General features: G+C 42.5%; 1 protein-coding gene across 2 annotated transcripts in view; it reads right to left on the bottom strand.

Annotated features, from left to right (window-relative positions):
* Positions 1-12,103, bottom strand: part of RPS6KA5 (ribosomal protein S6 kinase A5) — a 175,502-nt gene extending 163,399 nt beyond the window's left edge. Inside the window, exon 1 of one of the 2 annotated variants that reach the window (XM_032344675.1) lies at positions 11,742-12,103. In XM_032344675.1, coding sequence (XP_032200566.1) covers positions 11,742-11,844 — 103 coding nt within the window. In that variant the 5' untranslated portion in view covers positions 11,845-12,103. The remainder of the gene's footprint in view (positions 1-11,741) is intronic. The other variant, XM_032344676.1, reaches the window with a different exon arrangement.
* Positions 12,104-15,271: the final 3,168 nt, after the last annotated feature.

Below are 15,271 nucleotides of genomic sequence, written 5' to 3'. Positions count from 1 at the left end.
CATTTCCATGGCTCTGCCTGAAAATCTCTTTTCTGTAAGCTGTTCTACAACATTCCTTAAACTCTCATCTTATAACATGTACACAGTATCAAATTTTTGTGTGTTTTTCTATACTAAGAATTTTTAAAAGACGAGAATAACAATGTTTTAGAACAACGAAGGGATTTTTCTCTTCTTGAATAAAGAATTGTCTTTGCTTCACAATTCATCGAGGAGAAAAAAAAAAAAAAATACATGAGCTCAACACTCCCATACCTTCCGGCCACCAAATCTACAAATGCACCTGTATCCTCTCCCTCTTCCCTTTCATTATACTAGAAGCAAGGGCATTCCCTTATCAGAGGCCAATCCCTGCGCCCACTTCGTGTCCCCCCTTCCTCCCGGGGACCTCACTGCCGCCAGCTATCCCATCTCGCTGGTACGCTTCAATCTCTCTGGGTAATGGCTTCACCCTAGTGGTCTCTAGCATGTTCTAGTGCCACTCATCTTAAAACAACAAAAAATACCCATCTCGAGCCCCCCATTTCTCTCCAGCTAAGTCTCTCTCTTTAATCTCCTCCAGGACCAAGTCTCTCAAAGTTGTTTTCACTTGGACCCAATTCCTCATCCTGTTCCATTCTGGCTTATCCCACCAACTTGCCACCACAGCTGCTCCAGATAAGGTGATCAGCTCACCCGTCGGATCTGACTCAGTTTCCCTGTAGACTAGAATAATAATAATAGTCACTTCATAAAGCTGTTGTCTGGCTTCAATGAGGTGGTGAAAGCGCCTACTAGGTGGCCCTGGCAAGCTTTCACTACCACTGATTACCACGGCCGGATATGCTCACTAGAATACATCAGAAGCATCTCAGACTTGCTATGATCCACATAAAACCGGATCCCACCTTTCTTGCCCACCCCATATGCAACACCCCTGGTTTACCATCTGTGAGTTCGAAGGCAGAATTCTAAGATGAGTCCCCCATGACCCTTTACATGATCTCCTTCCCCTTGAGGGAAGGAATATATCACTCTTGCAACCAAGGGATCTTTGTAGATGTAACTAAGGTCCTAAATCATTGACCTAATGATAAGAGGATTACTTAGGTAGGCCTGACCTAATGACACAGCCTAGAGAAGAGGACCTAGAAGTCAGAGAGTCCAAGCATGGAAGCGCTTGAATTTCCACTGCCTAAAGAAGGGCCAAAAGAGAAAGAATGCAGATGGCTTCTACAAGCTGACAGAGGCCCCCGGCTGCCAGCCAGCAAGGAAACTGGGACCTCTGGCCAACAACTACAGGAACTAAAATCTGCCAACTGTAAGAATGAGCTTGGAAGTGGATTTTTACCCAGAGCCTCCAGATAAGAATAGTATGACTACCACCTTGATTTCAGCAACACTTAGGAGGACTTTCAACCCACCAAACTGTGAGCTAATAAATGGGTGCTAGTACAAACCTTAAATTTGTGGTAATTTGTTTTGCAGCAATAGAAAATTAATAAACCACCTGAACAAAAAGCACCTTCAAACATACATTTGTTCCAGCCCCAAAACTCCCATACCTCACCAAGTTCTGCTTATTCTGTCTCCTAAATACATTTCAACATATTCGCAATTCTTAATCTGTTCCCTACTCTAAACTGTATGTTCCATCTGAACTTCCGCAGTGGCTCTTAACTGGTTTCCTGTCTCTCAGTCCCCCTGCCTATTCTCCTCATAGCAGTGGGAGCTATTTCTCGCTGCACAAAACTAGTCTTGGAAAAATCCTTCATGGCCTCACACTGCACATAGGGTAATACGTGAACACCTTATCATAACCTTCAAACCCCTGCACAAAGTGGCCCTGGCTACCTTTTCGGCCTCACTTCCCGTGACTCACCTGCTTGGATATGATGCCTGAGCCACAGAGGCAACCCCAGGGTGCCAAGTAACCACAGTGCCAGTGACCCTCGTGTGCCAAGCCGTTTCCCACATTAGAACCATCTGTGCCACTTCCCCCCACTCACCACCCAGTGATAGCCAGGGCCTCGGCTTGAATGCTACTGTTCCACAGAAGCCTCTCCTCATCCCGAACGTTGATGCCAGCCTACCCAGTTAGACTCCCTCCCAGAGCCCTGTGTTTCTTCACAGAGTTTTTCACAACTGCAAACGTATAGTTGGTTGTAGGATTACGCATTTAAGGTCTTTCTCTGAGAACTAGCTCAATGAGGGTGGGTGCCATACTGAATTTGTTCCTTGCTAAAACCCAGCATCTGGGACAGTGCCAGACACACAGCAGGAATTCAACAGTCCTTAATGGATGAGTAAACCTGCCCAACTTAAGCGTGGCAAAATTAGGTCAAGATTATGAGGCTGATTTGTGTTTGCACCAGTAGATTCATCTTAATCTAGCTGTAATTAGGATGCTTCCTTACAAACTAGATGATGTAAATATAAAGGACAAACGGAGGCAAGTTCATGGGAAACTGTCACTGCCAATCTGCTAGGATTCGGCCTTCATGCCCTCTTAAGGCAACAACCAATTTAAGATAGGAGTACAACATTATCCTTATTGCATATTTTGAATAGTTTTTCCTATAGGAAAAAACATATAATTCCACTGCAACACTGATGTGGCTAGAGGAGAGAGTGGTTCAGTTGAGTGATTTTCCAGCTAATGAAGGGATATTCCACTCATGTAGAAAACCACCTCGTACAAAGACAGCCCTGTGTACGCTCTCCGCCCTTCTGCCAAAAGAATTCGTTTTTAAAAGTATGCCTCTATCTTATTGATTTCTCACTACTTCTCTCATTTATCACTTTAAAAAAATATCAAAAGTGCTATTAATTAAGGACCTCACTTTTTTCTTTTAGGAGAAATACAAAAATAGCAAGAACACCATATGACAAAGATTTTAAGAGGCGAAACACTGAATAGAACGTCAAACATCTTCCCATATTGTCCTTAATATTTATGCTCTGTATATAGGTGTTCATAACTGTATTTAATTCTTCCCATGGTCCAGAAAAGGTTCAAGGCAAATTATTTGGATTAAAGCATAAGAATGAATAAAGAAAAAGAAAAAAGATTAGAGACATAACATGATATTAGAAAGAGGCTCAAGATGAATGCCAGACCACAATTTTTTGTGATACAGGCCTGAGCTGTGAAGCTTTTTAGCTCCTATTTGGTAAAAGAGGGACCCACTTCACAGCATTCCTATGGAAAACAGAACAGCTGGTCAAAAGCAGCTCAGCTGGGGTCAGTACTAAGATCGGAAAGGAATGTCTTCTTGGGGATTCCTTAGAGAGGACACCATTCTACTTCTATTAAGAACACTTGGTACCAGTTTCTACTAAAATAGTTGCTTAAATAACGGACTGCTTCACATTGTTATCATACACAGTTACCCAGGCTTGGGGCAAAATGATCTCTTGTTTCAACCAATTTTAAGTACAATTTATTAGTTTCCTATTATTGCTGTAAAAAAAAATTCAACATAATTTTCATGGTTTATTAACAACCCACATTTGTCTTCTTGCAGCTCTGGAGATCAGAAGTCTGAAACTGGATCTTACAGAGCTGAAATCAAGGTGAGAGCCAAGCTGCACTCTTTGTGGACACTAGAGAAATACCTAATTGGCAACTTCTAGAGAGGGCCCGCACCCCCCGGCTCATGGGACTCTTCCAGCAGTGGCATGGCTCCAGGTTCTGTTTCCACTGCCACTTCCCCTTCTCTCCCTCCACTTCCATCCTCACATCCCCATCCGAGTCTGACCCTCCTGTCTCCCTCTTAAAAGGACCCTGGGATTGCATGTGGCCCACTTGGGGGCCCATCATCTAGAATAATCTCAAGAGCCTTACCTCAATGACATCCACAAGGTCTCTTTGCCATGCAAGGAAGTATATGCACAGGTTTCAGGTTAGGACATTGACATCTTGAGGGGCATGGGTATCTCTATTCAGCCTACCACACAAGACTCCATCATTTAGCTATTTGCAGCTACCTAAATGGTAAGGAGGGGATCAGAAAACAGCGTACAAGGCCAAACTTACATGGTAACAGTAAAGCTACCAATAGGGAACTTAAATCAAAAAAGAATTTTAATTCAAGAGTTAATAACAGAATCCTTTTAAGTAGCAAGTTTACCTTCCATATTCCAAATAATGTGATATACAAAAATATTATTTACACAATGTTTTTGTCAGGAACACACTGGTTATTAAAAAAAGCAGCACACCTACACAAAAACTTGAGTGTGAAATAAAGTAACTGCAATACCAAGTACTGTACTAAAAACTGGGAACTCGACCTCCCTTCTCTCACTGCAGTCACAGGACAGAATGCCTACTGAATACTAAGGAAAAAAAAAAAAAAAAGTGAGATAGCCAGCTCACTCAGTACTTTAGGAAGGTATGAAGTCCAGGCAGCTTACTTGATTTTTGAAGGAACAGTTATAGCTGAACCCAAAGGGACATTGCTAGGGACAAACATAATGAGGGCAAGATTCTATTTTAGACTCTATTCATCTTCTCTGACAAACTGGAGGAATGTAGGAGTGCTCACACCTTTGAGGTGCATAAAGAGATCTGTAATCATTACAGGAGCTCAAAGGAAATAACTGTGACAACCCCTAGCTCCCACTGCATTCTGGGACTGACATCTCTCAACAGTGGATTTAATGGCGAAGTTTCAGTCAACACATGATCTGATTATGTTAGATTTTTCCCTAGAGGAGTCTTCACCAAGCATCAGCTTCTTTTCCACAGGACGAATTCCATCCTGCTCACCACACCCCTTATGTCTCCAGGAAGCTGAGGTTTCAAGATTCTTTCTTGCTTTGGAGTAGAGATTAATGTTGGGTCTGATACCACAGGAGACTTCCCACCTGAGAAGGTTTTTCTCCCCAAATACAAAATATACTTGAATCCCTCTTGACTTAAGGACTGAGGTCTGAGATTTATCCCAGGAATCCAAGATTGGTTTAACATCTCCAAATTAATTAATTTAAGAGACCACATCCATAAAACAAAAAACATCACATGATCATCTGCATCGATGCAAAATAAGCATTTAACAAAACCCAATGCCTTTTCATGATAAAAACACCCAAATAGACTAGGAAAAAAAAAAAAAATACTCCTCAACTTGATACAGGGCATCTATAAAAAACCCATAGCTAACCTCATACTTAATTTAAAAGACTAAATCTTCCTCCCTAAGATCAGGAACAAGGCAAGAATGTGTGCTCTCACCAATTCTATTGGACACTGCACTAAAGGTTCCAGCCAGGGCAATTAAGGGAAAAAAAAAAAAAGACATGCACATTGACAAGGAAGAAGTAAAACTATCTTTATTTGCAGATCTTTTAAGTAGAAAACTTCTTTCTTATAAGTAGAAAATCCTAAGACAGCCACTAAAAATCTATTGGAACTAATAAACTAATTCAGCAAGGTTGCAGGATACAAGTTCAAGATACAGAAATAAATTGTATCTCTATATATTTACAATGAACAAACCAGAAATTAAAGTTAAAAAATCCTTTTACAATAACATCAAAAAATAAAATATTTAGTAATAAAGTTAACGAAAGAAATACAAACTTATACTTTGAAAACTACAAAATGTTGGGTGCCTGAGTGGCTCTGTCTCTTAGTTGTCTATCTTTGCTCAGGTCATGATCTCGGGGTCCTGGGATGGAGTCTGTGAGCCCAGGATAGGCTCCCTGCCCACTGGGGAATCTGCTTCTTCCCCTGCTTGTGTGCGCTCTCTCTTAAATAAGTACATAAAATCTTAAAAATCAACAACAACACAAAAACCACAGAATGTTTTTAAAAGAAATGAAATAAGATCTAAATAAATGAAAAAACATTCTCGTGCTCTTGGATCAGATCTTAATATGCTAAAATTGCAATACTCCCAAAACTGACCTACAGGTTCAATGTGATCCCTACCAGAATTCTGGATGGCTTCTTTGCAGAAACTGACATGTTAATCCTAAAATTCCTATGGTAATTCAGGAGACCCAGAATAGCCAAAACCATTTGGAAAAAAGAAAAACAAGATTGGAGGACTCACACTTCCAAATTTCAAAACTTAACTGAAAGGTTACAGTAGTCAACACAGTGTGGTGCTGGCATAAGGATAGAGAGTCTAGAAATAAATCCATATATCTATGGTCAATTGATTTTTGACAAGAGTGCCAAGACAATAAAATGGGGAAAGAATAGTCTTTCAACAAATGGATCAAAAACCTAAATGTAACAGCTCAGACCATAAAACTCTTAGAAGAAAATAGGCATAAATCTTTTTAACACTGGGTTAGTCAAAGATTTCTTAGATACAACATCAAAAGAACAAGAAGCCAAAGAAAATAGATAAATTGGACTTCATCAAAATTAAAGTCTTTTGTGCCTATAAGGGTACCACCAAATAAATAAATAAATAAATAAATAAATATGAAAACAAAAAAGCGAAAAGACAGCTCACTTTCTGGGAGAAAATATTTGCAAGTCACATGGTTGGTAAGAGACTTTTATGTAAAATACATTAAGATTCACATTTCAATAATAAAAAGACAAATTAACCAATTAAAAAATGGGCAAAAGGATGGGAACAGACATTTCTCCAAACATACACAAATGGCTAATAAGCACATGAAAAAATGCTTAACATCATTAGTCAATAGGGAAACACAAATCAAAATCACAATAAGATACCACCTCATAGGAGCACCTGGGTGGCTCAGTGGGTTAAGCCTCTGCCTTCAGCTCAGGTCATGATCCAGGGTCTTGGGATAGAGCCCCCGCATCAGGCTCCCTGCTCAGTGGGGAGCCTGCTTCCTCCTCTCTCTCTGCCTGCCTCTTTGCCTATTTGTCATCTCTCTCTCTGTGTCAAATAAATAAAATAAAATCTTAAAAAAAAAAAAAAAGATACCACCTCATACTCACTAGGATGGCTACAAGTAAAAAGATAACAAATGTTAAAAAGGATGTAGAGAAACTGGAGCTCTTGTACATTGCCACTGGGAATGGAAAGTGCTACAGCCACTTTGGAAAAGTTACAAAGTTAAACACAGACTTACCATGTGATCCAGTAATTTTGCTCTTGGAATGTACCCAAGAGAAACAAAAACATAGACCCACACAAGAAACTTGTACACAAATGTACATAGCAGCATTATTCACAATAGCCAAAAGGTGAAAACAACCCAAATGTCAGTCAACTAATGAAGAGATAAACAAAATATGGCATATCCATACAGTGGAATAGTATCTGTCAATTAAAAAAAAAAAAAAGCGAAGATACATGCTGTAACATGGATGAATCTTGAAAACACTATGTTCAGTGAAAGAAGTCAGTCATAAAAGGCTACATACTGTAAGATTCTATTATATGGAGTGTCCCTAGGCAAATGTACAGAGACAGAAAGTAGAATTAGCAGTTGCCTAGGGCTGGGGATGGGTGGTGAAAATGTGGAGTGGCTGATATAAATGGGCAAGACGTTTCTTTTTAGGGTGATGGAAACGTTCTAAAATTAGATTGTGGTGATGGCTGTATAACTCTATAAATACACTAAAATTCACTAAATTGTACAACTAAAACAAGTGGATTTTATGTAAATTACATCTCAAAAAATCTGCTTAATAAACATTGCTGCCGGGTGTCTGCTCAGTTGGTTAAGTAATTGTCTTCAGCTCAGGTCATGGTTCTGCCAGGATCAAGTCCTGCATTGGGCTCCCTGCTCAGCAGGGAGTCTGCTTCTCCCTCTGACCCTCCCCCGCTCGTGCACTCTCTCTCATTCTCTCTCTCGCATTCTCTCTCAAATAAATAAATAAAATCTTTTTTAAAAATTAAAATAAAAAAAATAAACATTGCTGCATCCACCTTGTTCTTTCTCTACAATCACTTGTTCTGGAGGAGCCAGTTGTCACATCTCAAGGACATTCAAGCAGCTGTAGAGAAAGGTCCCCACAACAAGGAAATGAAGCATCCTGCCAAGAACATAAGAGTAACTTGTCTTAGAAGGGAAATCTCCAGCCCCAGACAAGTAAGTCTGCAGGTGACTGCAGTTCTGGCCAACAGCTTGACTACAATCTCATGAGAGATCCTGAGTCAGAAGCATCAAACTAAGCAACTCCTGAATTCCTGACCCATAGAAATCATGTTGCTTAAGACTTAAGTTTCAGAGTGATTTGCTACACAACAATATATAATTAATACTCTTTCCTTAACCCTCTCCTCAGTCTTAGGCTCTCTCTCCTGATGAAGGACATTTAAGGAAATGTCTTCCCAGCAACCTTTCCTCTCCTAAGAGTTTGGTTTCACCCCCATCCGCATGTTCACTGTAATAACTGTCACGTTACTAAATCGTGATCCCATTCCCTGGCCTTAACTGAATGATCTGAAAGTAGGCATCTGACCAAAGCCATGTCAGTAAGATCTTGCCCTGAAATTTCTACCTCTGAAGTTGTGGAAAAGGCAGTATCTCTCCAACACCTGAAGCTGGGGTCTATCAGCAGCCATTTTCTTTCCCATGTGGGAAAAGGCAGGTGGCAGTGGAGAAGGGTGAAACCCATCACATGGAAATAAGAAAATATTCAAGATGGAGAGAGTACAGAAAATATATGTCTCTGGTTCCAAGGATTCCTGATGCAACCTTGCCCTTCCAATGGGAAGAATCTGTCTTGTGATCCACCATCTAAAACAGCACTCAGTATATAAGAGGTAAGGAAATATTTATGAAATAAATGAATGGGTAAGACAATCCAATAATCTTCCAATAACACCCCCCCCTTTTTTTTTTGCTGTTGTTCAACAGAGAGATTTGATTATTTGAAACCTAAAAATTCTAACCTCTTTTTTGTTAACTTTATACTCTGTATATCTCTCTATTATTATATTTATGGCAATATATCCTAATTACTGGGTCACATGGCCTCCTCCCCTACTATCAGAGAGCAAGATATTTGCTTACTCATTTTTAGAATCATCAGTACCATTTAGTCTAGAAAATAGAAAGTGTCAAGAAATGTATGTTTAACTGATGTAATCAATCCTTGACTCTTCATTCTTCTGTTTTTATAATTAATGCCCCCAATTTATCAACTATCTAACATCTACAAGACACTGGAAAATACAATAAACCATTGCTTGTTGCTTGGTCCTGCATTTCCATCTATTCAGTGAATTCATTCAACAAAATCTGAGTTAGATATTATTGAAGATATATACACAGGCTGCTAAGCAGTAGCAGGGATCATGGGCAGTTCTACTTCAGATGGCAAGACATACGCAGAAAAAGATGATAGCCAGCAATGTGACATAGGCTAAGCACCAAATGAGTGATTTAGTTTCTAAGTTACATGGGGTTAATCTGCACACTTTAAGAAAAGGTACCATCATGGAGTGATCCTCAGACTTTACACGCAACCAACATCTGAGTGCCCCACGTGTGTGCTCCTCCAGCAGGCTTGCATTCAACACTCACACTTAGTAGTTGAGAGATGTGAGTCTGAAAGAGTCAAGTGACTTGCCCAAGCCTACACAGCAAGTAAGTGGCAGAGCTAGGATTTAGAATTAAGTCTTCCAGTTCCATGTCCAGGTATACTATGCTACTCAGTCTACACAACTGGAACACTTCCCATGGGACTTTCATTGGCTATGCATTGATCCTAGAGCATGCAGTACAGTGTGGGCACATATGGGCAGTCACCGACTGCTGACTTGATACAGCTATAATGTTTGTCTACATTTTGAGAAGCAAAGGACCACATCAGATCAAATTACTTTGGTGCCTATTATAGTATCATGTGATGACAAGAGTGCAGTTGGCTGAAGATGAGCAAATCTTTCAAGTTATATTTTAACAGTACTTTTGACCACTATATCTGGTCAGTTGTTCCAATGTTCAGCAATAAATCAAAATGACTGTTCATCTCCTTTGACAGTTAACAGTTCTAACGAATTCAGTATAATCTCACCATTATCAGAAAAATTTCCAAAACGCACACTTGAAGGTGATGATTCACATGGTTAACAGGGAAGGAAAAGTAAAGCAGTACTCACTGCTTTCTACAAAACTAGCACTGTTTGCAAAACCAGAAACTAAGCAGTTGGTTGACTACTAATAACAAGCAGGTTGCTCTTTGGTCATTTAGCAAAAAGCTGCTTGCTGCACCATGGTCAGTGGCTGAGGAGCTACTTGACTTCAAGTAGCTCTTGTGATACAGCATAATTCTACATATATAAATCAGTGAATTGTTACATAAGATTTTTGGAAAAGAAATTCAAAATCTCCACTTCAAGGAGCACCTCACACTAAAACCTGGCACAAATCAGATATTAGTACTGAATAAATGTTTACTGAAAAAATGACTTAACGTCCCTTTGAAAACGTAAGTTGTCTATTAAATGGAGAGAGAAAATCAAACCAACCAGACCCACACAGGTTATGTTACAAACTGAAAAAGATTATGGGGTTAACTAGCTCAAGATACATAAGAAATTCACAAGGACCCACCCCCTCAAAAAAAATGCCGAAATGAGTAAACATGCATTTGACATCCTTCTTAAATTAAGTCACCACACTGGCACTCAGTGGAACGTTAACCAGTCATCTCATTAGAAATGAAAATGAAAAGAACAGGTGACAGATCTAACTTTACAATCTGTTCAAAATGGTAACAAGGTGTACTTGGCGTACACCTGAAATCTGCTGCGTAAGATCTGTGTCTACATTATAAAAAGTATCTGTGTCTACATAATAAAAAAGTATCTCTACATGCCAAACAAGCTGAATCATAAAACTTAATAAACGCTCATGAGAACACTGAATAGTAATAATGCACTCTTCAAATGTATTAAAATGTATTGTCCAGAAATGAAAAAGTATCTGTAATACCAGACTGGGCTCCACAAATCTCAACCCCAACTGTACTGATTAGTCCAAATAAACATTTTCCAAAATCAACAACTCGGACCCATACAACGAATCAAGCAATCTAACAAGTATGAAGCTTGGGACAACTCTAGTGATTTGAAACGTTAGAACATCAGAACGTGAGCGCCTGAGCGGACGGGTTTAGTCGCTTTTACTTAGAGCTTTACATTCACAGAGCCTTGTTCGCAAGAGACCTCTGAAAGAATTCAAGGCCAAGTATAGTATTTCATGAAAATTGCAAATAAAAGCGTTCAGACCCTGGAGCCCGCGATCCCTCTTCGCCTCTGCAGAGACCGGACTCATGAAAAGCCCTGGGGACAGCCACCCTTTGAGCTCGTTCGTCCAGGAGCCCGGCACCTTAGGGGAGGGCTCCACAAACGCCCACCGGGACCACCTCTAGGGAAGCAGAGGAGCGCAAGAAAAGCGAGTCAGGCTCCAAACCAAAGCGTCCTTCACCCCACACTGAGGAAGGCGCACTTGTCGCCCTGGACAGGATGCAGTGACAGCGCTGTCACCTGTGCGGGAAGGGGGCGCGAAGACATCGTCGGTGACTAGTGCCAACAGGCAGAGCGGTCCGCAGCTCCGCGGGCCCCAACGCCCCGCGCCCGCCGCGCATTCCCGGGCTCGGGAAAACTTTCGGCCCGCGCCCCCCAGCCCCGAGGTGCGCCGCCACCGCTAGGGACCCCCGGGCTCCCGCCCCGCCCTCGAGGCCCCGCCCCGGGCCCGCCCCCCGCGCCCACTCCCCGGCCCCGCGCCCCCGGCCCGCGCGGGCACCCGCGTGCCCTCGGGGCGTGCCCCCGCGCCGGGCCCGGCCGCCAGAGGGCGGGGTCGCTCACCCGTCCGCAGCTCGTGCTTGACAGTGAGGAGCTGCTCTCCTCCGGCGCCGCCGTCCCCGCTGGTCCCCGCGGCGCCGCCGCCGCCGCTGCCGCCCTCCTCCATCTTCTCCCTTTTCCGATCCCGCGGGGTCCGACGCGGGGACCCGGGAGACAGCGGACGCCCGGCCCCTCGGAGCTTCCAGATGCAGCCCCAGGAGCCGGGGTGCGGCGGCTCCAGAACTCGGACGCAGCGACGAGTCTCTTTCCCGCTCTGGCCGCACGGCTCGCTCCTCCGCCTCCTCCCCCTTCGGCGGGCACCGCTAGTACCGCGCAACCAAACCGCCCCCTGTCCGCCGCCTCCTCCTTCGGGCCGCTCCGCCCACAGTCAGCAAGGTAGAGGAGCCATTCTAGCCGCTATCGCTTATTGGGCACAGGGCGCGCGCATCTGTCAGCGCCGGCTCTCATTGGACAACCCTCTCTACGCTTCAGGGGCCGCCCCGCCCCTCTCCTCGAATTGTTGTTGCTTGGCGGGGAGGCAGGAGAGGGAGAAACGCTACCACTCCGATTGGTGAGAACTGAGATTCTGCCCCGCCCATTTCCGCTGGTGCGCACGCGCAATTAGGACCTTCTCGTCTCTGACCTCCCCAGAACGGTCACACCCCTTATTCCCCAGCTTCGATCTGTTAGTAAACAGTGTCTAGTAGTCAGGAGGCGCTCGGAGCCTGTGATTGGCTATTGCTGAAAGAGGCGGGGAGGGCTGATTGGAACGTTTGGTCCGCCAATCACTGTGGACAGAGGAGGGGCTTGAAGGGAAGCGCTCCTCACGCACGTGTTTGTGAACGTCTGAGGGTCCCAGCTGGCGAGCCACAGAGGTGTGCCCAGCTGGAAGACGGTGTGTCTTAGGTGTTACTTGCTCTAGTGTGCTCTGTACTACTTAAGTGGAATTTGTGCGTAAGTGCAGGGAGTTCTTAGACATTGCAAAAATTAACCCCAGCTCGCCGTGACGACGTTTGCTAAGGACAGACATTTCTATTTTGCTCAAGATACATCCAAAAGCACCAAATGAATACAGAGCTTAGTAAATATACAGTAAAATCCCTGCTCCTAAACAGCTTTCAATGCAAACATGAGAAACGATTTGTATGTACACAGGAAATATAAAGCAGAATTTGAAACAAAACGGTCAAACAATTGCTCAGATGGCAATGATTATTCTCTGTAGGGTTGCTGGGAAAGGCTGTTAGGGCAAGGAGGAATTTGAGATAACCAAGTTAAAGGATGGGTAAGATAGAAATAGCCAGCAGCAGACATTTCATGCAGAAATGGTGACTCTGAGCATCAGCCTAGAGGTAGAGAGGGCAAGGGTGGGTTAAATGATTGGTAAGACTGGATGGAAGTAGGACCTAAGAGCTAAAAATGTAAGGTGCTGTCAGACAATAGAGAACATTGACTGACATACAAAATAGTGCAGGTTTTATTTAGTACAGGTTGGGGAGTCCCAAAGAGTAGGTACAATATCAAAGCTATTCTTTTGGAAGTTAGCTTCAGTTACAGTGAGAAGGATGGACTGAGGAGAGGAAAAAGATAACAGGACAAGAATACTGTTGCAAAGATAGAACTGTTAACCTGAAAAGTAAAATAGCCATTTGTTTTACCAGCAAAAGAAGTTTATTCAGGAATTGCGGAGAATTACAACTTGGGATGCACAGGCTGGGCTAAAACCAGAGGCAAATCCAATAAACAAAGGAGAGAAATGATTTTTAATGGAGAAAGAGGAAGTTGGCAGGGGTTGTTTTGAAGGAAAGTTTGTTGGAAAAAAGCAAAAGTTCAGGGGAATGGTGGTTTCTCATTGGCTGAGTTGCATGGGTAGTCAGTTTCATATAGGAGAGGCGATGTACATCTTTCCCTGTTGGATCTGTAGCTAAGGATTCTTTCCTCTTGTCTGTTCACCTGCTGGAGTCTGTAATTGCCAATTTTCCCCCGTAATTGCTGTGGAATCGTAGGCTCCCCCTCCTAGCTCCTGACTCCACCTTGGTGAGGTTTCCTTTTTTTTATTTTTCCCAGAATTTATGGGGGCCTAATTTATGGCAGTGGACTTGAGAATGGAAAAGGAGGAATATTAAAGATGGGCATTTGGATTTAATTCACATACAAGTGACTTTTTAAAAAAATCATGGATTAGGTCAAAGATCAGCAAACACTTTCTGTAAAGAACCAAGCAATAAATTTTTTAGGCTTTGCAGGCCAAAAGGTCTCTTTCACAGCTACTCAACTCTACTGTTGTAGTGTAAAAGCAGCTGTAAATAATAAGTAAACTAGTGGACATGGCTATGTTCCAATAAAGCTTTATTTATGGACGTTGCAATTAAATTTCACATAATTTTCATATGACAAAGTATATTCTTCTCCTTTTAATTCTTTTCAACCATTTAAAAATATAAAAGCCATTCTTAGCTCTTGGGCTATAGAAAAGCAGGCAGTAACCAGATTTGGCCTGCAGACCATAGTTTGCAGACTCCTAGATTAGACTGGATTAGACTGCTATGGAAGAGAAAGCAGAGAAGCCTTGACAGCCCCTCCAGGTTGCCTGAGCAACCTGGGCTTACCTGCCTGGAACATTTATCCCACTAAATCATGACTGCCTACTCATTTGCCTTTCTCCTGCACAAGGAGTGTGCTATCTGGAACCAGGGAAAGACTTCATGCAATTGTTCATTTGTTCACTCAACAACTTTTGCACCAGCTATATACCAAGTATTGTGAAAGACACAAGAAACACAGTGGAAGCAAAACAGATGTAATCCTTGCTCTCATAGAGCCTATGGTCTGGAATGGAAATAAATATTAAGTAATCACATACAGAAATGTAAACTTGCCATAGAAATTATGTTGTAAAGGAAAATAAAAGACTGTTACAATAAAGTATAAGGGGGGGGCTGACTTAGTTTGGAGGAACTTGAAGGCCTTAATAAGGAAGTATTATTTAAGCTTATTCTTTAAAGATGAGTAGACTTTAACCAGGATGTGGCAAAAACTAGCCTAGTGCTCACCAATCTCATTTCCTCTTCCTGGACACACAGGATAACAGTTTTTTTTTCCCCCTTTGCAGTTAAGCAAGGGTCATATGACTGTGATCTGGCCAATGGGGTATGGGCAGACATAATGTATGCCCTTTCCAGGCCTGGCCAGAGAACCCTCTGCATAACCACTCATGCTTTCTTCTCTTCCCACAGCAACTACAAAGGTCATGTTTTGAATATGAGGGTACCACCTGAAGAAGAGCCACCCTGACCTACATCAGACTGTGATGTAAACCATAAATGAACCTGAGGCATAAGCTATCAAGGTGTTGGGGTTGTTTGATACCAAAGCAAAGTATCGCCTCCCCTGACTATCTCATAAGGGAATTGTTGGAAGGGGAAGGGGGAGAAAATTTTAGGATGAGGCAGATACCAAGTCCTGAGGCAGGCAAAGAGTCTGTGTTTTAGGGGTTGAGAGAAAGTCAGTGGGACCATAATGCAATGAGCAAGAGATGAAGTCAAGGAGGCAGA

This window comes from Mustela erminea, chromosome 5 (genome assembly GCF_009829155.1).
Source record: "Mustela erminea isolate mMusErm1 chromosome 5, mMusErm1.Pri, whole genome shotgun sequence".
Lineage (NCBI taxonomy): Eukaryota > Metazoa > Chordata > Mammalia > Carnivora > Mustelidae > Mustela > Mustela erminea.
Note: the sequence above shows the minus strand (reverse complement) of the source record. Positions and strands in the feature narration are given on the sequence as shown.